Source organism: Dendrobates tinctorius, unplaced genomic scaffold, assembly GCF_039654945.1.
Source record: "Dendrobates tinctorius isolate UK_male_01 unplaced genomic scaffold, ASM3965494v1 ptg000019l, whole genome shotgun sequence".
Classification (NCBI taxonomy): domain Eukaryota; kingdom Metazoa; phylum Chordata; class Amphibia; order Anura; family Dendrobatidae; genus Dendrobates; species Dendrobates tinctorius.
The window spans coordinates 57017713-57045086 of NW_027361687.1; the positions used below are offsets into that span (position 1 = coordinate 57017713).

Sequence of the window (27374 nt, forward strand, 5' to 3'; positions counted from 1 at the left end):
CAGTCCAATTTCTGTACTCTGGGTGGTTCTCCATTGGGTTACGCTCTGTTGATCCCACTGCTGCCACCAGTTGTCACAGGGTCCTCTGATATCACACAATCAACAGAGCAAGCGAAGAGTGAACAATTCCAAGACCTTTATTCAGGCAAAAATATGAAAAGGTCCATATTCAGTCTACCACACAAAGGATAAGATAGTCCAGAATAAGAATGCAGTCCAGTATCAGGATAAAATGTCCAGGGAAACGAGATTCCAAAACTCTAGCACCAGAGGATAAAATGGGTCCTTCTCTCTCTGAAGTGCTGTCTGAACACGATCCTGTCCACACCGGAACTGACTTGTCCAGCTGCTGTTCTCTCCACCCCCTTCCTTGTCCAGGGGTAGTCAAACCAGTTAGGGCGGTTTCCAGGCCTCCCAGAGGAGAACAAAGGGCCTTAGAGATTAATGCACTACAGGGGGTCATCAAGAGACAGATACAGTGAGGCTGTAGACTTACAATGTAATAAAAACACTATGAAAATAACTGAAATAGAAAAATAGGAATATACAAAAAATGATATCCACATAACATCACACCATCACAAGGGATTGGGGAGGGAAGGAGTTACCTTGGAGTATTTCATTACAAAGATTAAGTAAGAGAGGTTCTAGGGCCTCAGAAAAGGTTTTATAATAGCAGGAATTCCATCGGGGCTGGGGGCCTTCCCTGAGGGACTTCGAAAGAGTGGATCGGACCTCCCCCCGGGTGAAGGGCCTAGTGAGGAATTTTTGTTCTTCTGATGAAAGTTTGTGGAGATTAAGGCTAGCTAAAAAGGACTGCATTTCTGCTTGTTTTCGTAACCGCCATCTCTTCTTCATACCACACCAACCACTGGCTTTTCTGGATGGGGATCCCTGTCTCCAGTGCTCGTCCTTCAGACATCTGGGAGGAGGTGGCCGGGCTAGCGCCCACCAGTAGATCGATTAAGGCCTCTTTAGTCAGTCCCTGGTAGTTCAGGCCAGGTCTCTGGCTCTCCTGTAAACTGCATACAGTCCAATTTCTGTACTCTGGGTGGTTCTCCATTGGGTTACGCTCTGTTGATCCCACTGCTGCCACCAGTTGTCACAGGGTCCTCTGATATCACACAATCAACAGAGCAAGCGAAGAGTGAACAATTCCAAGACCTTTATTCAGGCAAAAATATGAAAAGGTCCATATTCAGTCTACCACACAAAGGATAAGATAGTCCAGAATAAGAATGCAGTCCAGTATCAGGATAAAATGTCCAGGTAAACGAGATTCCAAAACTCTAGCACCAGAGGATAAAATGGGTCCTTCTCTCTCTGAAGTGCTGTCTGAACACGATCCTGTCCACACCAGAACTGACTTGTCCAGCTGCTGTTCTCTCCACCCCCTTCCTTGTCCAGGGGTAGTCAAACCAGTTAGGGCGGTTTCCAGGCCTCCCAGAGGAGAACAAAGGGCCTTAGAGATTAATGCACTACAGGGGGTCATCAAGAGACAGATACAGTGAGGCTGTAGACTTACAATGTAATAAAAACACTATGAAAATAACTGAAATAGAAAAATAGGAATATACAAAAAATGATATCCACATAACATCACACCATCACAAGGGATTGGGGAGGGAAGGAGTTACCTTGGAGTATTTCATTACAAAGATTAAGTAAGAGAGGTTCTAGGGCCTCAGAAAAGGTTTTATAATAGCAGGAATTCCATCGGGGCCGGGGGCCTTCCCTGAGGGACTTCGAAAGAGTGGATCGGACCTCCCCCCGGGTGAAGGGCCTAGTGAGGAATTTTTGTTCTTCTGATGTAAGTTTGTGGAAATTAAGGCTAGCTAAAAAGGACTGCATTTCTGCTTGTTTTCGTAACCTGTCCGCGTCAGATTCATCAGGTTTCAAATTGTAAAGGCTTGAATAATATTTTACGAATTCCTGTGAAATTTGGCCAGTGTCAGATGTTTTACTGCCACTGGAGGTTTTCAGGGAGTGAATAAAAGTCTTAGCTTGTCTAACTTTGATTAATGACATCATAAGTCTAGAGGCCTTATCTCCATGTACATACATACGATTTCTCCAACTAATGTACTGCTTTGCGGACTGCTTATTCAGCAGATCCTTTAGTTGTAAGCGCTTGGCTGTCAGTGCCTCCAGATTCTGACGCAGTAAGGTTCTTTTATGTTGTTTTTCTAAATTAACTATCTCTTCTTAAACAATGTTTTTATTAAAGTTTTTAGTAACAAACATACACATGTATACATACATATGGGAGACATTGCCATAAGTCTCCATGAATAATGCATGTCAGAGAATATATTCACATCTGCCACAACATGTGGTGTGTGATATAGGTAGGGGAACGATAAACAAAAAAACCCCAAAAAAACAGTGTATCATGTTAATAGTACCGGTATGCCATATAGAAGTACATATGAGTCACAAGAAATAGTAAGGAAAAAATTGTAAGATGTTTAAGTTATAAATATATCATCAATTTTTGGTTTCAGTGTTGTCCACATGTTCCATCTATCTCCGAATGCCTTTATTGACAGATTGTTAATATAATATATTTTCTCGTAAGTACAATGTTTGTCAACTAACATAATCAAAGTTATAATATCAGGTGGTTGCATATTGTTCCAACCCTTCGCTATTAAATATGTAGCTGACATTAAGATATGTGCTATTCAGAATTTTTCTTTTTTAAATCTGTGGATGCCTATGAGTAACATAGCCAATATTGGGCATGGGTGAATGTAGCGCTTACATATGAATGAGATCAAGTCAAAAACTCAGCCAAAATGTTCCCAGGGAAGGACATTTCCAGAAGACATGGGACAAATCTGCTGGTGTGCCACAGTTTCTCCAGCATAGGCCCGAGTTGCCGGTTCCAAAGTACTTTAATCTATTAGGGGTAAGATAAAATCTGTGAACAAGTTTAAAGTGAGTTTCTAGGATATTCATACATTTAGTAGCTTTGGTTGCAATTTTTAAGGAGGCTATCCAGTGGGGCATGGATATCTGTTTTTGTAGGGTGACTTCCCACTTCTCAAAATATCCCTTATATGAAAAGGTGTGTTTATTAGTCAGAATAGTGTAGAAAGGTTTTAAAAAAACTTTTATGCCTAGGGGGCGGATTTCTGAAAAAGTTGCATATACTGTGATTAAACATAATAGTTCTACAGTTTTTTTTGTGTTTATTGTATTCCTCTTTGAGTAAAAGATATGACATGTATTCAGTGTTAGGAACCCCAAATTTAAATTTGATCATCTCAAAGGGCATGACTTTGTTGTTTTGTAACAAGTCATCTATATGAGTAATAGAAAATTTAGCCCAGTTATTAAGCAGAGGTCTCCAAGAGGCTCTAATGGGCAACAAATAAGGGATTCTTAGATAATAGGGATAGGTGTTATATTTCTTTTTATATAAATGAGCCCAGCGGACAATTGGATTTCCAATATTTTGTATCTCCCTCTTGTGAAGCAAATAGTAAGAGATATAGAGTAATGGTTCCCCATTAGGCCACGTTCTATGTCTGGCCATTCCAGACCCTCCTGATTTTTAAACCAGAGTTTAGTAAGCTCCGCTACAGTGGCGAAATAGTATGCTTCCAAATCCGGAAGAGCCACCCCTATAATAATCTTTATTTTTTATATAGCACTAACATATTCCGCAGCGCTTTACAGTTTGCACACATTTTCATCACTGTCCCCGATGGGGCTCACAATCTAAATTCCCTATCAGTATGTCATTGGAGTGTGGGAGGAAACCGGAGTGCCCGGAGGAAACCCACGCAAACACGGGGAGAACATACAAACTCCTTGCAGATGTTGTCCTTGGTGGGATTCGAACCACTGAGCCACTGTGCTGCCCTTAAATTAACTATCTCTTCATAAAGATCTTGTATTGCCTTTTTGCGCTGTTTGTTGAGGTGAGAAGCTATAGAAATTAGTTCCCCTCTGACCACTGCTTTGTGAGCCTCCCAATCATTGGAAAGCTCACCTCTGGAGAAACATTATTCTTAAAATAGTCTGTTAGAATGTTTCTGATTCGTTTGTTAGTGTCTGAGGTTAGAAAATGAATCATTTAGCCTCCATGAGCGATACCCGGAATGGGGTTTTGAAGTTGAAAACCGTACTGCAACTATCGAGTGGTCCGAGTGTACTGAGGGAAGAATTTCTGCTTTAAATAGGTTCGGCAACAGAGATCTTGGTAGGAAAATATAATCGATTCTGTGGTAGGAATTATGGGGATGGTAGAAAAAAGTGTAGCTAAGGTCATTAGGGTGCATATGTCGCCACACATCTATTAATGAAAGACTATGCAGGGATTTCTTTGTCCTGATAATATTTTGGTATGAAATCTGACTTTTTTTGTGGACGAGTCCAAGATTGGGTCTAGAGGTATATTAAGGTCCCCTCCAAGAAGTGGTATGCCCTCTAAGAACGAGCGGAATTGATTTAGTTTGGATGTAATCCATTTGATTTGTTTTTTGTTGGGGGCGTATAAGTTGGCAATAGTGACCAAGATTCCTGCCAGTAGGACTTTTATAAAAATATATCTCCCCTCTGGGTCAACCAGTGAGTCAGATAGTAAAAAAGAAGTATTCTTGTCAAATGCAATTGACACCCCTCTAGAACTCTTCTGGGGGCAAGTTGCGTGGTACCACTGGTTGTAATATGAATTATCAAAGGAGGCAAGTTTCTCAATTTGAAAGTGCGTTTCTTGTAAAAGAAGAATATTAAAATTTTCAACCAATTCAGTGTCAGTGCTCTTGGGATAGGTGAATTTAAGCCATGCGTGTTAAAGCTTGCTAATTTTAGAGTACTTTGATTAGCTTCCATATAAATTGAAGTGAGTGTGCGGACCTTTGTTCTGCAGTGTGACTTCACAGGACCAACCCGGGGAGGACGTGGGCAAAAACAAGGGGTAATTGGAGTATAGTGGTATTAAGTTTACTTTAACTGGGGTAGTGCACTGATCAATGCCAGTGCAAATAATAGCATAAACCATGTTGATTTGAGACAATTAACATTCCAAAAGGGGGGGAAGTGATTATGATGACGCCAGTGTCACAGGCCTCATGTATAAACACCTCTTTCCCATCTCTTGGAGCAATGCCTGCCCCCTCACTCACAGTCAAGATATATCAAAGTGGATCGAGCAGGCCCCCCGAGAAAGGAAGCAACAATAAACTGTACTGAGTAGTGCTCTACTCACACATGAGGTCCATGAAATCCGCCATAGATATCGATTGATGCCGCAGTTTGACCTTTCTACCTGAAACGAAAATTAGAACACAAAAAGAATACACAGGTATACAATAAAGTCAAACTAAGCAGCCTCCAGATGACTATCGTTGCTGATCGGCCATATCCAACAGGCAGTTCCCATGTCATGGACAAGTCCTTGTCTTAGGCCATCAGCTCGTCAGTTTTCATCCGGATAAATAGATTTTGGCTTTGCTGCTTTACGCCGGTTTCGAGTGGACTTTGCTGATTGGACCAGATTCCAAGGCTCGGGCCAGGACAGAGGGTGCAGTGAAGGAACTGGATGGTATACCTCTATAGCTGGATACTTTTCCAGAACTATCCCCAGCTCTTTGCACGCCTCTTGGATTTCTGCTGAGTTCCTGGCCTGGATGCGTTTGTCCTTGGAAGTTATTGCAATGCCAAATGGGTACAACCAGCGGTATTGGTATTGGTTATGGCGCAAAGCCTCAGTGAAGGGTTTTATAAGATGTCTCTTATTTAATGTCGATGCTGTTAGGTCCTGAAAGATCAAGATTGGGGAATCCTCAAATGTTATATTTTCTGCTTCCCTTGAACGTCTTATTATTAAATCCTTAGTACGATAATCCAAAAAACGGCAAATGACATCCCGGGGAGGGTCTCCCATTTTGGGTCTTGGTTTTAACGACCTATGTGCCCTTACTATCTCAAATTGTGAGGAGTCGTCTTGAGACAAGTTTAGAAAATATTTCAATCAAGGTTGTGGACAGCGCTTCAGCTAGGACAGCTAGGATGCCCTTTATCCGCAAGTTATTCCTTTCTCTATTCTCATGATCCTCAAGGATAGAATATATTTGGTTGATATGTTCTCCTTGGCTCTGTGAGCAAGCTATAACCTCATTGGTTTGCTGGACTATGGTAGAATTGGATGCCTCGAGCGTGTCCACCCTGTGGCCTATTTGTGAGATTTCTTGCTTAATGACGGATAAGTCTTTGACCGCCGGTTCAAGAGATTTATTAAGTATCCTCTTTATGAAGGATCCAGAGACAGGTTGGTCTTCAAGAGATTTAGTAAGTATCCTCTTTATGAAGGATCTAGAGACAGGTTGGTCTCCCATGCTACCATTGTCCTCCATATCGCTTACTATATCTGATTCAGAGTCGCCTTGAGAGTGCTGATCCATTTGCACTAGAGGTTTGGATTTAGTTGCGGTGGATTTAGTTTGTTTTTAATTAAGGAATTTATTCATATCCACTTGAGTTAGAGAAACTTTAGATCCACAAGAAACTGATGTGGATCTACCAATCTTGACCATCTTTAGACGTTGAAATTCAGCGATATCGGGTAGAAATTTTAGCTACATTCACATTCCCCCCCCGTATAAATTTTCATGAAGGTAGTCACATTTTTAAAGGATGCGCAAGTAGTTAGGTTCGTCCTTTATTTTGAGATAGATGGATGCTAATCTTCAAAGTGACCACTTGGTGTCACTATTATCTCAGCAATGAGTCTGATTCTAAAGAGAGTGTCCTGAATCTTTTTCTGCTTTCCTGGGACCTCTAGTCTGAGAAGAAAAACACTCAGAGTAAAAAAAAACGAGGGATAACTTCAGGACATACAGTGTCCCCTTTCTTCCCCAATCTCCTTTGCCTTTATGGCCTCTCCTGTTTCTCTCCCTTCCTTCCTTCTCCTCCTCCCCTCCTTCAGACCCAGACCCTGTTTTTGATGTCTTCAGTGAATTATATTTTTATTGTATATTTTCTCTCCCTCCTTCCCGTCTCCCCCTCTCTTCAGCCACAACTCTGGGTGCGATTTTATCTCAGAGCCAGTTTGTGCTGTGCTCCCAGCTTCAGCCCCCAGCGTTGCCTCTCCCTGCAATATGGAGCCGGCCAGGGGCTGGAAAAAGACCAGAATGTCACCAACGTCCCCGGGTCTCGCTTGGGTAGCTTCAGATCCCGGTGACATGCAGCCAGGGAAGTCAGGAGCAGGAGAAGAATTCACCACACTCCCCAGCAGATGTATGTAATGAGTGCTGCCGGCCAGTGGCTGTCAGCACATGTGAGGAGGCGAGGGAGGGGTGCAATGTGACGGAGTCAGGCTGCTGTCTCCTGTTCATTGCTCCAATGCCCGGGTTTCTCAGACAACTAATGAGGGGGAAGTGCGGTCACTCAACAGGGATGGGGAGGGGAGGGAAAGTGTCCAACAGTCTCCTCAAACGGTACTTCTGTGACTTTGAATGTCTTTCCTCCACAGCAGCTCACTGTATGAAGATGGCGTCTGTCCTCTTTTCACTGGCACCTGGGACTTGGCCAGCTCTTAAATCTGGGCAGCCGCTTTTCCCTCTTGTACAATTTTAAGCTTCTGGAGGAGCAGGATGGGTTCTGGACACTATTGGTGTTCAATTTATAGCCAAGGGGTCATTTCCCTCTTGATAATCCTTTAGCTTCAGCAGGAGCACCTGGTAGACATGTCTTGTCTCAAGCTCAGCCGGCGCCTCGGTGGTAAGCAAAACTGCCAAGTATTGGGCCCTTCTGGCGGGCCAGTAGGAGATAGTGAGCTCCGGTACCACGCCAACAGGAAACTGTGTGTTCCGGTGGCACGCCAATGGTCAAAGAGTGCACCTTGGAGGCAGGACAAAAACTCTAAGATGGGTACCACAGTGGTACTTAAAAAGTGCACGCCCCGGTGGCAGAATAAAAATCCCAAGATTGGTGCCCCGGTGGTAGGCGAACAGGCTAGAGAGCACCCCGATGTCAGGCTGAAAGATGGGCGGCTCCGGTGGTAAGCAAAAATGCCAAATATTGGGACCTTCTGGCGTGCGAACGGGACATGGTGTGCTCCGGTAGCACGCCAACGGGAAAGAGTGTGCTCTGGTGGCACAACTGGAAAAGGATGTGCTCTGATGGCACACCCAACGGATAAAGGTTGTGCTCCCCGACGGCACGCCAATGGTGGAAGGATGTGCTTCGGTGGCACATCAACGGGAAAAGGATGTGCTTCGGTGGCATGCCAACGGGAAAAGGGTGCGCTCCGGTAGCACGCCAATAGGGAAAGGATGTGCTTCGGTGGCATGTCAACGTGAAAAGGATGGACTCCGGTGGCACGCCAACGGGAAAAGGGTGTGCTCCAGTGGCACGCCAATGGGAAAAGGGTGTGCTCCAGTGGCACGTCAACGGGGAAAGGATGTTTGATGGCACGTCAACGGGAAAAGGATGTGCTCTGGGGGCATGACAATAGGATCAGGGTGTGCTCCGGTGGCACGGGAAAAGGGTGTGCTCCGGTGGCATGCCAGTGGGAAAAGGATGTGCTTCGGTGGCACTTCAACGGGAAAAAGATGTGCTCCAGTGGCACGCCAATGGGAAAAGGGTGTGGTCCGGCGTCACGCCAACGGGGAAAGGATGTGCTTCGGCTAGAGAGCACCCCGATGTCAGGCTGAAAAGCCCAAGATGGGCGGCTCCGGTGGTAAGCAAAAATGCCAAATATTGGGACCTGGCGTGCGAACGGAACATGGTGTGCTCTGGTAGCATGCCAACGGGAAAGAGTGCTCTGGTGGCACAATTGGAAAAGGGTGTGCTCCGATGGCACACCCAACGGATAAAGGGTGTGCTCCCCGATGGCACGCCAACGGTGGAAGGATGTGCTTCGGTGGCACATCAACGGGAAAAGGGTGTGCTCCAGTGGCACGCCAACGGAAAAAGGGTGTGCTCCGGTGGCACGCCAACGGGAAAAGGGTGTGCTCCGGTGGCACGCCATTAGGGAAAGGATGTGCTTCAGCGGCATGCCAACGGGAAAAGGTTGGTCCGGCGTCACGCCAATGGGGAAAGGATGTGCTTCAGTGGCACATCAAAGGGAAAAGGATGTGCTCCGGTGGCCCGCCAACAGGGAAAGGATGTGCTTCGTTGGCACGTCAACGGGAAAAGGATGTGCTTCGTTGGCACGCCAACGGGAAAAGGATGTGTTCCGGTGGCACGTCAACGGGAAAAGAGTGCATCTTGAAGGCAGGATAAAAAGTCCAAGATGGGTACCCCAATGGTACGTACAAAGTGCATGCCCCAGTGGCAGAATAAAAAGCCCAAGATAGGTGCCCCTGTGGTAGGCACCCCGGTGTCAGGCTGAAAAGCTCAAGATGGGCGGCTCCAGTGGTAAGGTAAAATGCCAAGTATTGGGCCCTTCTGGTGGGCAAATGGGACATGGTGTGCTCCGGTAGCACGCCAATGGGAAAGAGTGCTCTGGTGGCACAATGCGAAAAGGGTGTGCTCCGGTGGCACACCAACTGTTAAAGGTTGTGCTTTGGTGGCACGCCAATGGAAAAAGGGTGTGCTCCGGTGGCATGCCAATGGTGAAAGGATGTGCTTCGGTGGCACGTCAATGGGGGAAGGATGTGCTCCGGTGGCACGCCAGCGGGAAAAGGGTGTGCTCCATTGGCACACCAACGGGTAAAGGGTGTGTTCCGGTGGCATGCCAATGGCCAAAGAGTGCACCTTGGAGGCAGGATAAAAGTCCAAGATGGGTACCCCAATGTTAAGTAAAAGTGCACGCCCCGGTTGCAGAATAAAAATCCCAAGATTGGTGCCCTGGAGGTAGGCAAACAGGCCAGAAAGCACCCCGGTGTCAGGCTGAAAAACTCAAGATGGGCGGCTTCGGTGGTAAGGTAAAATGCCAAGTATTGGACCTTTCTGGCGGGCCAACGGGACATGGTGTGCTCCGGTAGCACGCCAACAGGAAAGAGTGCTCTGGTGGCACAACTGGAAAAGGGTGATCCGGTCACACACCCAACGTGCTCCCCGATGGCATGCCAACGGTGGAAGGATGTGCTTCGGTGGCACATCAACGGGAAAAGGATGTGCTCCGGTGGCACGCCAACGGGAAAAGGGTGTGCTCCGGTGGCACGCTAACGGAAAGGATGTGCTTTGGTGGCATGTCAACGGGAAAAGGGTGTGCTCCGGTGGCACGCTAACAGGGAAAGGATGTGCTTCGGTGGCACGCCAACGGGAAAAAGGTGTGCTCCAGTGGCACGCTAGCGGGGAAAAGATGTGCTTCGGTGGCACGCCAACGGGAAAAGGGTGTATTCCGGTGGCACACCAATGGCCAAAGAGTGCACCTTGGAGGCAGGATAAAAAGTCCAAGATGGGTACCCCAGTAGTATGCAAAAAGTGCACCCCAGTAACAAGCTAAAAATCCCAGGATGGACAGCACCAGTGGTAGTCAAAAAGGCCAAACAGTCATCCCGGTGGTGGAATAAAAAGCCCAAGTTGGGTGCCCTGATGGAAGGCAAAAATTGCACTCAGGTACCAAGCTAAACTGCCCAGGTGGGGTGAGCCTGGTCATGAGCCATAAGGCCAAAAAATGCACCCTGGTAGCAAGCTAAAAAGTCCAAGATGGGTGCACCGGTGGAAGGCAAGTGGCCAAATGGCACGACCCAGTGGCAGAATAAAAAGCAAGCAGACTAGAGAGCACCCCGGTGTCATGCTGAAAAGTCCAAAATGGGCGCCTCGGTGGTAAGCAAAACTGCCAAGTATTGGGCCCTTCTGGCGGGCCAATGGGGGCTGGTGTGCACGCCAACGGGAAAAGGGTGTGTTCTGGTGGCACGCCAATGGCCAAAGAGTGCACCTTGGAGGCAGGATAAAAAGTCCAAGCCGGGTACCCCGGGACGTAAAAAGTGCACGCCCGGTGGCAGAATTAAAAGCCCAAGACTGGTGCCCCGGTTGTAGGCAAACAGGCCAGAGAGCACCCCGGTGTCAGGCTGAAAAGACCAAGATGGACGGCTCCGGTGGTAAGCAAAAATGCCAAGTATTGGGCCCTTTTGGCAGGCTAACGTGACATGGTGTGCTCCGGTAGCACGCCAACGGGAAAGAGTGTTCTATGGTGGCACAACTGGAAAAGGGTGTGCTCCGGTGGCACGCCAATGAGTAAAGGGTGTGCTCCGGTGGCACGTCAGTGGGAAAAGGGTGTGCTCCGGTGGCATGCCAATGGGCAAAGAGTGTGCTTTGGTGGCACACCAACGGGTAAAGGGTGTGCTCCGGTGGCACGCCAACGGGGAAAGGATGTGCTTCGGTGGTGCGCCAATGGGAAAAGGGTGTGCTCCGGTGGCATGCCAATGGGTAAGGGATGTGGTTCGGTGGCACGCCAACGGGTAAAGGGTGTGCTCCGGTGGTATGCCAACGGGAAAAAGGTGTGCTCCGGTGGCGCGCCAACGGGGAAAGGATGTGCTTCGGTGGCACGTTAACGGGAAAAAGATGTGCTCTGGTGGCCCCCCACGGGAAAAGGGTGTGCTCCGGTGGCGCGCCAACGGGGAAAGGATGTGCTTCGGTGGCACACCAACGGGAAAAGGGTGTGTTCCGGTGGCACGCCATTGGCCAAAGAGTGCACCTTGGAGGCAGGTTAAAAAGTCGAAGATGGGTACCCCGGTGGTACGTAAAAAGTGCACCCCAGTAGCAAGCTAAAAATCCCTGTATGGACGGCACCAGTGGTAGGCAAAAACGCCAAACAGTAATCCCGGTGGCGGAATAAAAAGCCGAAGTTGGGTGCCCTGATGAAATAATAATAATCTTTATATAGCGCCAACATTTTCCGTAGCGCTTTACAGTTTAGCAGTTTCAAAACAAGTCATAGCTAGCAACGTTAACAATACAATAATTAAAGCAAAATAAGACGACCCTGCTCGTGAGATCTTACAATCTACAATGCGGTGGGGGAGATACAAAGTACAGGTATGTATTTACAATGGTGTATTTAGAATAATGGTCCAACCATCTTGAGGGAGTGGGGGATGGATGGATATAGTGAACGGGCTACTCATGCACACTTACACATAGAATGATTTTGATTAGTGAACGTGATAGGCCGCTCTGAACAAATGTGTTTTGACAGAGCGCCTAAAGCTATGCAAATTGTGGATAGTCCTAATTTCTTGGGGTAGAGCATGCCAGAGGATTGGCGCAGCGCGGGAGAAGTCTTGGAGTCGGGAGTGGGAGGTACGGATTAGTAGAAGAGACAGAAGATTTGGCACTGCTCCTTAACCCCTAAGCAGTTCCATGACTGCTATTCAAGTCCAAAATTACACACCTGGACCGACCGCCAAACTACCGTCCGAACGGGTGCTCAATCCAGAAAAGCAAGCATGTAATCTGATTATGTACAAAAGAGAAAAAAAGTGATGGCACTCACCGTTCTGTCGTGAAAATTCTTTATTGATTAAAAGGCATTGGCACAGGAGGAACGTACAGAGTGGACGATTGCCGTTTCACGCACTTGCACTTCAACGGGTCCTGAGGTTGGAATGCAGGTAGGTGGAAATTTAGAAGCACACACGTGGACGCTGGAATGCAGGTAGGTGGAAATTTAGAAGCACACACATGGACACACCTGATTTCCAACTCATACTCCCCCAATGGAGTGAAACATGTGAACAAATTAATCAAACACAGAATTAAAAACGCAAGTTAAAAAAACCTCTATCATAATAAAATATGGAAATACAAACACTGAGCAGTTCCTACAAAAACACCGCCATATCTATTTTCTCATTTAACCCTAAAGGTCCTGTGGCATTCGTTCGTAGAATCCACTTAGATTCTCTTTGTAAGAGAATTCTATGATGGTTTGCCCCTTGGGTTGGCTGTGATACTTTTTCTACACCTGCGAACCGCAGCGACTTTTTTAACATGCTCTATCAGACAAGGGGCCCCTTTTCCTGAAAATGCTCTCTAAATCTAACATACAATGGACGAATAGTTTTTCCCAAATAATAAACACAAGGAGAGAAGATGACATACACAACGTGAGTTGTTTTACAAGAAATAAAATTCTGGACCTCATGCTGAATTGTTCCAATTTTGAGAGATTTTCCTGTCAATTTAAAGGGGCAGTTCTTGCACTTGTAATTGCCTACAGGACTGTTCAGACCTAGCCATTTTTTTATCACTTTTATATCTGTTACAGACAAGAAGATCTTTCAAGTTTTTACTTCGACGACTCGCAAAGGACCTCTCTTGACAATATCCGTTAAATCCTTGTCCCTCTCTAATAAATACCAATTCTTTCTGATGACACTCCTGATGTAATTGTCCATTGGACTGGAAAAGTGAAACGTTTTTTATTTTTTTCTGCAGCAAGGTTTTTATCTGCAACTGTGTGAGAGGCATTCAAGTTATCAACATGGGACATTGGTGTTATCTAGAACTGCACTAGGATAACCTCTATTCTCAAAGCGTTTTTTCAAAGCCTGTGCTTGTTTTTGATAACCAGCATGTGTGCTGTTAAATCTCTTCAATTTCAGGAATTGTGCATACGTAAGGGAGTTTTTCACATAATATGGATGTGCACTATCAAAATGCAAGAGACTATTAGTGGCAGATGGTTTCCGATAAATTTTTGTGTGCAAGGACCCATCATGTAACAACAAATTAATGTCTAGGAATTTCAGACATTGCCCATTGCGGTCCCCTCTGTTTGTACCAAGTGTCATCAAATTGAAACGCATTGTGGGTGAGGATAAATGACAAACTCTCAAAAATAAAATTCACCATCTCAGGATCTTTTCCTGTGCTGCCAACAATGTGTCTAATAGACTCAACCCCCTGACTATGTGGAATTCTGGTATAAAGGCTCTCAATATCGATCAAGGCCATGCAGAAATTATCCTGCCAATCAAAATCTTTTATGATGTTAATAAAGTCTCTGAAATCTTTAACGTATGGGGGGATTTCTCGGAGTAGAGGGCGTAGCAACCAATCTATGTACTGGGATAGGGGCTCTGTGAGTGACCCTATCCCAGACACGATGGCGTGACCTGGGGGCATGTTTGAGATTTATGCACCTTAGGGATGTGGTACCAGTGAGGTTTTCGTGGAAAATCGGGTATTAACTTCTCCGCTCTTTGTTTTGATAAAACATTCCTCTCCACATATTTGCGCAAAAGAGATAGTAAATTTTCTTTGAACCTATTCGTTGGGTCTAATTTCAATACCAAATATGTTTGGGTATTAAGTAACTGTCTCTTTGCTTCTGCCACATAAAATTCTTTTGTGAGGAGGACATTACCTCCGTTGTCCGCTGAGTGAACTTCAACATCAGACCAACTTTGGATTTCTGTTATTGCTTTTTCCTCTCTTGCAGACAAATTTGGAGAAGAGTGTTGATAAATAACAGCTTCCATGTCCTTAATTACTTGTGCCTCAAAGACATCCACTACATTACCAGGAGAAATTGGTGGCATATAGGTGGATCTACATCCTCCCATAAACGGTAGAACCTTAATTTCTTCCTCATTAATTGTATCCCCTTCTGTTGTATTTAACTCTAACAATTTAATGGCATCATCTCTGATGTCTGCTAAGAAACCCAGAGGACTGATTACACAGGGAACTTCACCTGGGGGGGAAAAATTGTTAGCATTAGTGGAAACAAAAGATGTATTTTTCTTAATGCTTTAAACAGATCAATTTTAAAGTCCAACATATTAAATTCGGTCGGTATACAAAAATTCAATATTTTTTCAAAATCGCTAGGTGCGAGTCACTCAATTCATGATCAGTCAGATTAATGACAGAATTCTCTAGTAAATCACTAGACACTACGGTCTCCAAGAGACCTGTTTTCTCTTTTTCCAATTGCTGCTGGTGCCTTCTCCTCCCTCTGCGCACCCTGCGCCTAAAGGGTTACTGGATGGTGCTTTGCATTGCAGGGTTTCCCTGCTATCAGATGAAATAATCGGATCCTCATTTGCACTCGAGTCACAGTCTGTAGTTAAATAATCCCTCTTGCCTGTTTGCCGTGTCTTGAATTTTCCTTTGAAGTTGTGTTTCTTCTAGGAGCGATTATTGCCTGCCAATGTTTTACCTTTAGGCTACGTTCACACGTCGTGGTTTATTCGTGTTTTCGCGGTGGTTTTAAACGCGCGATTTCGCGGTGAAAACGCAAAAAATAAGCATCCCATGCATTCCTATGGGATTCCGCAATGCTGTGCTAATGCTGCATTTTTTTCCAAGGCAGAATCGCTTCGCGGTAAAAAACGCAGCATGCTCATTAATTTAGCAGAATCGCGGCGATCCTGCACCCATAGGAATGCATTGTTCTGCTTACTTTCCACATGTGGCTGTGCACACCATGCGAAAAGTAAGCAGAACATTTGTGGATGGTACACACGATCCAGAGGAGGGGAGACTCTCCTCGGGGCTGTGGGTACCATATCCCTGTAAAAAATAGAATTAGAATAAAAAATATTGTTATTCTTACCTTTCGGCGTCCCGCGCAGCCTTCCCGCCCCTCTCCACGCTCCCGGTCCCAGTAATCCTTTGTGAGAAGGACGTCGCTATCTCGCGGGAGCATGACGTCGCGCGGTCATTCGCGATGATGTCTCGGGAGCGCGACGTCTCGCGGTCATTCGCGATCATTCGCGATGACGTCGTGGAAGCGCGAATTCTCGCGGTCTAGGAACAACGTAGGAACGCTCCACTGCTACTGTTAGTTGTGTGGTTAAGATCAGGGATCTGCAATCTGCATAGTGACCAGCCTCTCTGGTTTTCTGGGACTTAGCTTTTTGTTGTTCCTCCTCGGTGAGCTTTTTGTTGTTCCTCCTCGGTGACCCATTCATAACACAGAACACAGCACAAACACACTCTGGTCACCACACAATGCCAAGGGTGAAAGTATGACGGGGATGGGAGCGTCCTGAGGCTATAAGAAGCCTCTCCCAGAACCAGGGAGAGGCCACAATCATAGCCCCAGGGTTGCAGGTAAGCCTGCACTGGGATCACAACCTTTAACCCCAGAAATGCCAGTCATCAGCACTGTTTCCAGACATTAACCCCACGTGTGCGAGTCAGACCCGCACTGAGATCATGACAGTACTCCCCTCTCAACGGGGGGCCTCTGGACCCCCAGGCTTGCTCGGGTACTTAGCATGGAAAGCCCGCACCAGGCGATCATGCATCAACCGGGTCGATACGCAGGACCTGTCTTCCAGTCTGTACCCCATCCAATGAACCAGGTACAGTACCAACCGCCGTACCAACCTGGAATCTACGATATGACCAACCTCGTACTCCACCTGCCCCTCGACCAAAACAGGAGGAGCAGCGGACTCGGAGTCTCCCCGGACTGCTTCAGAAGGTTTCAGTAGAGATTTGTGGAAGACATTGGGGATCGAAGGCATAGCCTATACGCCACTGGTTTGATTTTTTTCCACAATCTTGTATGGGCCAATGAATTTGGGCCCCAAATTGGCTGAAGGAAACTTCAACTTAATGTTTCACGTGGAGAGCCAAACCTTGTCTCCAACCTGAAACGTGGGCCCTGGTGTTCGTTTCCTGTCCGCAAAAAACATACCTGTCCTGAGACCTAGATATACTCCGCTGAACTTCTGCCCACATATTCTGTAATCGCTGAACAGAGCCCTCAGCCCCGGGACACCCCGAGTCCATACGAGAAAACTCACCAAAATGAGGACTGAACCCATAATTGATCAAAAAAGGAGTCCAACCCGTGGATTGACTCACCCAACTATTGAAGGCAAATTCAGCCAACGGCAGTGCATCGCACCAGTCATTCTGTCGAGCAGAGGTTAGACACCTGAGGATCTGTTCCAGGGACTGGTTAGTGCGCTCCGTCTGACCATTGATCTCAGGATGGTATGCAGACAAAAAGGACAGGTATCCCTAATTTTTTGCAGAAAGCATGCCAAAACTTAGCCACAAACTGCACACCACGATCAGACACCACATTCAGGGGTACCCCATGCAACCGGATGACATGCTGCACAAACAACCTGGACAACGTCTCAGTTGATGGTAGCGCGGACAGGGGTACAAAATGAGCCTGCTTAGAAAACCTGTCCACCATTACCCATACAACTGTATTAAGATAAAATAAGATAATCCTTTAATCGTCCCACCATGGGGAAATTCAGAGCATTACAGCAGCAAGGCAGGAACAAGTACAGATGCCATTGACAGTAGGTAGGTACATATACGAAAAAAAAAAAGATAACCGGACTATCACAACTTTGGATCTATCAGTTCACTGTTTGGATCGTTCTCCGTTTTGGACAGTGCTGGTTATACAGCCTAACTGCAGCAGGAAGAAAGGACTTTCGATAGCGCTCCCTCTCACATTTAGGATGAAGTAGCCGGTCACTGACAGTACTGCACATCTTTGTCACGGTCTCATGCATGGGATGGGAATCATTCTGCACCATGTAGCTCACCTTGGCCAGTATCCTCCTGTCGCCTACTTCCTGAACTGAATCAAGGGGGCCCTTCTAATCAGTTTGTCCAGCCTATTCCTGTCCGTGGTTGATATGCCACGACTAGAGTTGAGCGAAACGGGTCAAAAAATTTCAAAAGTCGCCGACTTTTGGTAAAGTCGTGTTTCATGAAACGAAACCCGACCCTAGGGTGAGTTCGGCCATGATCTCGGCGACTTTAGCGCCAAAGTCGCGTTTCAAAAGTTTGTTTTCCGCCCTTTTTCAGCCAATCAGGATCCACGGACACTGGACAACGTGATGACATAGGCAGGGGTCACCACCATCTTTGAGAAGGGCATGCAAGTGATTGGCTTGCTTTGGGGGGCGTCACAGGGGGAATAAAAGGGCGTGCACGCCGACCGCCATGTTACTCATGCTGATCTCAGAATAGGGAGAGCTGCTGCTGATTCTGTAGGGAGAGCGTTAGGCAGGGAAGACACCAAAAACTGCTTCTGCTGCTAGCGATTTTGCCTGTACAACACACCAGTCACTGTGTGTGCAGTGCAAGTGGAGGCTATATTTTGCTGGATCAGCTGTGTTTGTTGTTAGGCTGCCTTATAAGGCTTCCTGATGGCTACATTGCTGTTTTCCAACTGCTCTGCAAACTGCTTTTTTAAAAGCAATCCAAATTTTTTTTTTTGTCCTGGTGAGGTACTGAGCGTGCATTTTTTCACACCATACAGCGGTGTACGCTCACACGGTACCGTGTAACGGCTGTTATCACGGCCACAGTGAATATATCTGTGTGACTCTGTAAGAATAAGTCGAGGACATGTTCCGTTCTTACAGACCTCCACCTTATAGTTTTGTCTGTTTTTCAAACAGTTAAGTATATTTGCTGTTTGATCACATTCAAAACTATAGAGAGACAGCGTGTGTCAGTCCGTATACTTAAAAAACACGGAGCTTGACAATTTTACAGACACCGGACAGCGGTGTACGTGCACGCTCCTCTCTCAGTACCGTGTAACGGCTGTTATCACGGCCTCAGTGAAGCTATCTGTGTGTGACGCTGTAAGAATAAGTCGAGGACATGTTCCGTTCTTACAGACCTACACTTTAGGGAAATTCCTATTCTGCCCAATTCTATATACACCTTGTAGTTTGTCATACACTAGCCAATTTCTGCCTGTGACATAGTGGTGTGATATTCACTGGGCCTCACACAATCCAACAGTGTCCACAAGTGTGTTCAGAAATTCTACATCTCCCCTGTCCTATATACACCTTGTACCTTGTTTTACATTACTATATAGTTTTGTGGGATTTTGTGTACATTTTTACCAAAAATGAGGAAGGCTGGTGGAAGAGGCCGTGGAATTGGGCGGGGGTTGCCAGCTGGTAATGATGGTGTTGGTGGTGGATCTGATGGTAGTGGCAAAAGCAAAATAGGACCGAATGCAGGAGGTGTTGAGCCTGCGTCATTGGCTCCACAAGGCCTCGAAGGCTTAGTTTTCTAGGAGTTGGCAAACCGCTTTTAAAACCAGAGCTTCAGGAAAAGTTTTGGCTTACATTGCTGACTCAGCCTCCAGCTCTATCGCCTCCTCTTCTGAAGTTGTAAAAAATAAAAGCACTAAGTCGTCATTGGAGGCTCATGTTCATGAACCACACCTTTCCTTGTGTCCTTCACCCCAACCAAGATTGAAGGATGATGCAGGCCTTACAACTGATTACTCCATGGAGCTGTTTTCACATACCATGCCTGGGTTATCAAGTGAAATGGTGAATTACCCAGGCCAAGATGAATCTGACATGGAGTGCACTGATGCACAGCCACTGATAGATGATTCTGCTGGTACATTCAGTCAGAGCACTACATTGTCCTCGCAGTGTAATGAGCCAGATTCTGACCCTGATTAGACTTAGGTGCCCCTTTCCGCATACTATACCACCATACACGGTGACACAGAGGAAGGTGCACATGACATTGAAGAGGAGGTGATGGATGACCCAGTTGTTGACCCAGATTGGCATCCATTGGGGGAAGAGGGTGCTGCTTCCAATAGCTCAGATGAGGAGCATCCACAGCAGACATCGACATCGCAACAGCTGTTATCTGGCAGGCCCGGAGCACTCCAAAGACAGGTTCCAAACATCAAAAGAGTTGCTGGACAGCTTGTCCAGACGGTCAAAATAGCACAGCGTGCTAGGCCGCAAAATGTCTGCCAAAGTAGGAAGAGTGCAGTGTGGCACTTTTTTGAACAAAATCCTCATGATCAGGCCAAGGTTATCTGTAAGAAGTGCGCAAAGACCTTTAGCTGAGGGAAAAATCTGAAAAATTTGAATACCAGTTGCATGCTTAGACATTTAACCAGCATGCACTTGCAAGCATGGACACAACACCAAACCTCAAGTACCACATGTGCAACTGATCACAAAGAAGGTAGTCAGCAATGCTACATTGTTTCCCCCATTGTAAGCCCACCGGTTAGCACAGCAGCAAATGTTGAGGTGTCGTTGCAAGGCCAAAGCAGTCAGGGAATCCCACTGTTATATCAACGAAAGACTGAATCTAGGCCATCAGAAAGAACACCAACTCCATCACCATCAACCCTCTCTCAGTCCGCCCTGTCCACTGCTAGTTCCACCATATGCAGCTCTCAAGTCCAGCTCACCCTCCCAGAGACTGAGTAGGTCAAGAAAGTACTGTCTCTCATCCGCGTACACTGGGTTTGAACGCCCACATTGCCAAACTAATCTCGTTAGAGATGATGCCCTATCGGTTGGTGGAAAGCGCAGCTTTCCGCGAACTCATGGCCTATGCAGTACCATGCTATGACCTACCCAGTCGCCACTTCTCTCGCAAAGCCATCCCAGCCCTCCACCATCATGTGAAAGACCGCATTGTCCATGCACTCAAGTAGTCAGTGAGTGGAAAGGTGCACCTCACAACAGGTGGATGGTCCAGTCGGCATGGCCAGGGCCATTAAGTGTCCATCACTGCGCACTGGGTTAATGTGGATGCAGGGTCCACGGGACAGCGGTGGTGGGACAGTGCTGCCTAGCCCACGGTGTAGGAAACAGTTGGCTGTAGGCATTCGACCCTCCTCCAGAAGCGAAAGCTCGTCCACAGAGCGCAGTCGTAGGAGCACTCCATCTGCAGCTGCCACTGTTGCACATGAGGTGTCCCCCTATCGAGCAGCTAGTGGAAAGCGTCAGCAGGCTGTGTTGCAGATTATGTGTTTGGGCGACAGACACACCGCGGAGGTGCTGGCCGAGTACTTTCAGCGACAATCTGAGTCATGGCTGGGCAGTATACATCTTGAGGCATGCAAGGTAGTTAGTGATAATGGCCATAATTTTGTGGCAGCCATAGCCCTTTCAAAACTCAGCCACATACCTTGCTTGGCTCACACCTTGAACCTGGTGGTGCAGTGCTTCCTCAACAATTATCCAGAGTTAGCAGCCCTGCTCCAGAAGGTGCGAAGACTGCGCACACATCCGCTGGTCGCCTGTACACTCCATTCGTATGCAGAAGCTGCAGCGATTGCTCCACCTTCCCAACCACTGCCTCATTATCGACATTGCAACAAGGTGGAACTCCACCCTGCACATGGATGAGCGGCTGTGCGAACAGAGGCAGGCCATAATGCATTTGTGGGAGGATTCACGGCCAGGCACTTTGAGAGCAGACATGGAGTTGACAGGTGTGCAGTGGTCGAAGCTGAAAGACCTCTGTAAAGTCCTTCAGTGTTTTGAGGAATGCACACAGCTGGTAAGCGCAGACGACGCCATCCTAAGCATGAGCATCCCACTTATGTGTCTGCTCATGCAAACTTTGACGCACCTTAAGGAGCAGGCGTCTGCAGCCAATGTTGAAGAGGAGGAGGGAATCCTTGATAACATTCAGCCATTGTCTGCTCAGGGACCTCTCCTGGATGAGGTGGAGGAAGAAGAGGATGATGATGGGGATGATTACTTAGGGGAGGAGGATGCATCTCGTGGGGCAAGTGAAAATGTTGGCGTGGCAAGGTCTGGTACAGGGTTTGTGCGTGACTGGAGGGATGTGGATTTGCCAGAAAGTGCTCCAACCAGCACTCGCAGTGCATCATTGACACCGGGAACATTGGCCCACATGTCAGATTATGCCTTGCAGATCCTAAAAAGGGACCCCCGCATTGCCAAAATGATGAACGATGATGTCTACTGGTTGGCCAGCATCCTGGATCCACGCTATAAAGGCAAATTACAAAACATCATGCCATACGAGAACCTTGACCTAATATTGGCTAATAGACAAGCAACTCTGGTAAACCGGTTGGTTGAGGCATTCCCAGCACACAGCAGCGGTGATGGTTCTCACACGAGCCGTACGGGCCGGGGTCAGCTTGGCAGAGGTGTTCGTGGTGCACACAGCAGAAGTGGCGTTGGAGACGGGTTTCATGACAATGTTGTGGACTGATTTTTCAAGTACCGCTCACACAACTGGTAATACTGATTCCAAATGGAAAGTGACAGGAGACAGCAGTTGTCAACTATGGTTACAAACTACTTTTCCTCCCATATCGATGTTCTCCCACACAGGTCATTCCCCTTTGACTATTGGGCCGCTAAACTGGACACCTGGCCTGAATTGGCACAATATGCCTTACAGGAGCTTGCTTGCCCAGCTGCAAGTGTGCTATCGGAAAGATTCTTCAGTGCAGCTGGATCAATCCTGACAGAAAAAAGGACCCGTCTGTCAACCCAAAATGTGGATGATCTAACCTTCATTACAATGAACCAAGTATGGGTTTCCAAGGATTTTGTCCCACCTTCCCTTGATGACACATAGGTTGCCAAAAAAATGGCTTGCTTTGGTCCTATTTCGCCTTTTGCAGCAGCTGAATGTCCCACATCAACTTATGCCACTTTGTAAACCGCCCTAACTGGGCTGCCCCCCCCCATGGCTGGGGTCACCACCTAGCGCACGAAACCGTGCGAGTGCCATTGCCCTGGACAGGTGGGTTGGCCGACTCTTGGGCGTGGGCACTGGCACAGGGTCCCTCATAGTGCAATCAAGTGTCTGACGGTGGTGGTGTACACCCGCCGTCAGACACACCGCCGTACTGAGGGGCCCAGTGCCAGTATCGACGCCCACGAGTGTGCCCCCCTTGCTTGGGCAGGGCCCCAGCATTTGCAATGTTTACCTCTCCCTGCTCCTCCGCTGTGTAGTCTGGGCTGTCAAATCCTTCACTGGGAGTGCCACTACAAATTGAACTGAAAGATGATGGTTAAGATGTAGCTATGCCCTGTCCTGCTGGCTGGGCTCTAGCTCTAGATGATCAATGGCTTCCATTTCTTATGGACGTCGACTCACAATGACATGCAGTGGTGGTTTATCATCAGCTTTCACAGTTTTCCTACTCACAAATGTGTGACATTCCGGCGCACATTTTAAAATGTGCCTTCTCATGCCAATCAAATAGAATCGCCTACGGCCTGTGGCTTCTGTCTTTTGCACTCCAAAGTTACGTGACAGATCATGATAGCCAGTGAGAACCATGTTTACATCGCTCCCTGTGATAAAAATTTGATTGAGATGTGTAACAGTGAAGGAATCAACGGAAGTGCGATACAGCAAGACTTTATTCACAAAAAAATGTTTTCACTGTCTCAACACAAATTAATTGATGGTCAGCATCGCCTATGAGAATTGTGACGGAAGTTTTTACCGTGAATTGTAATTCCTAGATTTCTGCAATCACTAGCCTTTATGTCAGTAATTGTATGCATCTCATTTCCTATTGCGAAGAGGCTGGACTGTATTACTGAGGCAGAAATATATATATTAAGATTTAAAAATAACACCAAAAGTATATAGTTGTGTACGCCTCAAATGCATTTCCTTTTTTCCACTTTTTAGATTGCTGTGTAATCCATACTGAGAACACGGAGATTTTGCATGTTTAAACTATGCTATATATACCTGCTATCCAGTGATAAAGTACCCTTTCTCAACTTTGTACAATCTGGTCAAATCCATACTGGGTCTGAGAACATCTGAGTCTGCCTCCTGATCGATAGACATATATTTTTAATGTGTAAACTAGGCTACATATATAGGTGTTATCCGGTGAAACTACCCTTTATCAACTTTCTACAATGTTGAATCCATACTTGGGCTGAGAACGACTGCCGAGCTGTTAAGCAAGCTACAGCACCTGTGGTTTGGACACGTAATTTTTTCAGGAATGACGGTTAGGCCTAACTCCGGAATCGCGGTTGACCTGAACTTACTGGGAAATCATCGTTCATTCGCGCGGAATAATCTGAATCCCAGATCCCCATCACTAACGGAGTTCAGCAGGTTATCTGCACCTGTAAGCGACAAAAGCTGGTCCTTTCAGTGTAGTGTGCATGCAGCCCTGGACATGTGCGGGAATGCTAGACCTGTTATTGCTCGATCTCACGTGCCAGAGCCTTGCTTATCCCTCTAGTAAGCTTAACGCGTACTGCGGGGGCATGCCGGAGTCTCGGTTGTTAACGAAATAAAGCTGAGAAATCGCTAGCACAACTACAAACACATACCACACCACACACAGAATCGACAAAGCTTTCAAAGTGCATCTTTTCTTTAGGTGGCATGGTTGTGGTTTCCCGGGTGGAGTCCAATTAAGCCACAGGCTCCACTCCTGGTGGTGCCCTTTTGGACATTCCTTTAAGGTTCAGCTTTGCAATCATACTGCCCCCCGGAAAGCAAAAACTTTGCCTTCATGGACGCTGTTTTGAGGTTTGTGGGAATAACGCCGCCCGATCAGCAGTCGGCATATGGGTCGCCCTCCCAGGGCTGTGGGGTACTCGGTACCGGGCCGGTGTCAGTGGGATGTGTCACAGCAGCGGTGACCCGGACGGTGGCCCTGGGCGCCCATGTAAATGGCGTGGTATAATGGTAAAGAGTTTATATAGATAGTTTGATGCCACCTGTGGTGTTCGGCAACATAAATGTTAGGCCGACGCTGCATGCAGATCCTCTGGGACTGATGGTTGTGAGTTCATTTTCCCCTTCATCACTGAGGCCCGAGGAACTCCCTCTTCTGGTAAGGAGAGGTAGTGAGTCTGATTATCAGACACCTGAGATTAATGATGATGACTGGCTGAGTGGAGTCACAGACTGGATATAAGGCTGCTTACGCCCATTTTCCCTGCAGGTGATTTCTCTGTGGTATCCTTGGAGTCCAGTCTGAATTCCTGCTCTGCTAAAGCTAAGTTTTCTTCCTTTTTGCATTTGTGCCTTGCTTTGTTTTTTCTGGATTTCAGCCATTCCCTGCTGGGGTGAGCTGAACTCCTTAGCTCTGTCTCCTGAAAATACCAGAGTGCTGATTTAGTTTTGAAGCTTAGTTGCTTCAGGGCCTTTTTCCATTTCAGCTTGCTGGCCTATGTTTTTGATAGGGTTTTTTGCCGATTGCAGACAGCAGCTTTCCTTTCCTTTCCTGTTTAGATTAGATTGGGCCCCAACGTTTGCTCAGCCTATCTTTCTATCTGTGTCAGTGTTTTTTCATCTTGCTTCACCGTCATTATATGTTGGGGGCTGCCTTTTACTTTGGGGTCTGCTCTGGGGCAGTTTAGATTTCCCTTTCTATCTTTAGGCTATATAGTTCTCCGGCTATGTTCGAGGGTTCTAGGGCACCGTAGGTACCCCCCACGGCTACTGTTAGTTGTGTTGATAGGTTCAGGGGTCTGCAATCGGATAGTTGCCAGCTCCTCTGGTTTTCTGGACGTAGCTTCTATTTTTGTGTCTGCCTCCTACGGTCACTCAATCATAACAGATGGTGTTGTGCAGCAAAGATGGTGAAGCTCCCCACAGGTGGAGCTGGAGTCCCAGGGAAGTGTAGATGTAGTGATGGGGGAAAGGCACAGGCGGTGTAGGTGCGGTACCCAGATGTGGTGCTGGAATAACTGTAGGACACCAGAGCGTGCAGTTCCAAAGCTTTACTCACAGTCTGCGGGTTACACAGATGCCTGCCTCCGTGCTGTGTCCTCCGGGTCAGGACCTCAGCCAACCTCAGGGACCAAAATGGAAAGCTCCCTTCCAACACTCCGCCAACATGTACCTTTCTGAACGTCTCCTTTCTAGCACTTGTGGGGGAAGCACTCACAGGACCGTGGTTCACTGAAGCGCCTCCTAACAGATGTTCCTCAGACTTTACTTGTATGGCAGACAGCTGTAGCCTTTTCCTTCTGGCTCCCACACGTCGATGCTGGGGCCTCCGAGCCTTAGTTGGGTACAGAGCATTTATAGCTGCTACTTCCCCCGGTTTCTGCTGCAGGAACGTCAGTGTCCCTACAAACTCGGAGACCGGAATCGGGACCATGCGCTCCAGCTAGGAGTGAGCCTTAACTCTGCTCATCCTCCAGCTCCCCTTCTCACGTCCACACACTTCCCCTTCCCTGCACAGAGTGCCCTAACTTACCTCCTCCCGACCACAGAGCAGCTCCTCAGCAGTCAGGTTCAGAGGTCTCCCTGCTAGCCTGGAGTGGGAAATGCGTTGTGTGTTGGTTTCACTGCTAGAGAGATCCTTTGTTGCTCACAAGCTTGACAACACACTCCCTAGGAGGAAGGTAATGCCACTGTGGCGACCGTACTCTTGGGGACGCCACAAGTGCCCTGAGGCCCAGCCACTGCTGGATGATGCTGCTGGTACATTGACCCAGACCTCTACATTCCCCTCGCACTCTACACTGCCAGAATCTGACCCAGAGGAAACTCGGGTTCCCCTTCCCACATACTATACCACCTTGCACGGTGACAAAGAGGAAGGTGCAGATGAAAGTGCAGGTTCCTTGAGCAGGTGGGGGTGGCATACTCATGGGCGATGGCACTGGCACAGGGCACCGCATAGTATGCAAAAGTGTCTCTGCCGGTGGGAGGACCTAAACAGCCAAGAGCAGTTAGATGGAAGATGGGGATGACGAGTTCAGAGTAGTGCTGGGATTCCCTAGCAAGGAGACTTATGTAATTGTTTTCAATGTTGGGACAGCAATTTTTGGGGAGCACTATACTCTGGTGAATGATATATGGGGCCCATCATACACTGGAGCATTCCAAAGGTGGACATCAGACACTGGAGCAGCATTTACAGGGCCCATTATACACTAGAGCAGTAGAAATGGAGCATTATTTGGGCCCATAAGACAGTGGAGCTTCATCCATTGGGACCAACATATACTGTAGCATTATGTGGAGCTCATCATATACGGTTTGAAACATATGGGATCAATGATTCCATATGGAGAAATATATGGGCCTCATTACTCTATAGCGCACTAAGCGCTGGCCATAATACTGTATGTAGTTATATACTGTCCGTTTTTGGAGGTATTGGAGAATTTAAAATGGATATCAGTCATGAGATGTAAGAAGTGAAGTATTTTTCATTGTACTATACTGCTATTTCTCTGCCGTTTTGGAGCATCATGAGTTGTGGTATGTGTTAAAGGGGCGCTCTTTGGCCCTGGGCCCACGAAAACCTGGAGCTAGCCCTACCCCCCCACAACTGTAGCCAAATAACCCCCATTTTTCAGTGCGTAACTAGTATTATGAAGTAAATTAAGGTTGACAAGCTTAAGTAATAAGAATTGATGCTTTTGGCATTCAAATGGGCACTGTAGGTGTGTTTCCTGTCCTCTCACTGCCGACTTTAATTCCCCATTGACTTACATTGGGTTTCGTGTTTCGGTCGGACCCCCAACTTTTCCCTATAGTTGGCCGATTTTCATGAAACGAAACTCGACCCTAAAAAACCAAAAGTCGCTCAACTCTAGCCACGACCCCAGCACGCCACACCAAAGAAGATGACTGATGCCACATCAGAGTTGAAGGATGCGAGGAGTACCCCCCTAACTCCGAAGGCTCTCAGCCTTCTGAGCAGATAAAGCCTACTGTGGCCCTTCCTGTACACTGCATCCAAGTGATGGGCC

The 27374-nt window shown here is 47.2% G+C and overlaps 1 protein-coding gene across 1 annotated transcript in view; it reads right to left on the reverse strand.

The window, feature by feature from the left end:
• Nucleotides 1–5210: 5210 nt before the first annotated feature.
• Nucleotides 5211–27374, reverse strand: part of LOC141082652 (uncharacterized) — a 55477-nt gene continuing 33313 nt past the window's right edge. The window contains exons 5-6 of the mRNA XM_073566603.1: nucleotides 5473–5770; nucleotides 5211–5278 (exon numbers count right to left, since the gene is read on the reverse strand). Coding sequence (XP_073422704.1) covers nucleotides 5211–5278; nucleotides 5473–5770 — 366 coding nt within the window. The remainder of the gene's footprint in view (nucleotides 5279–5472; nucleotides 5771–27374) is intronic.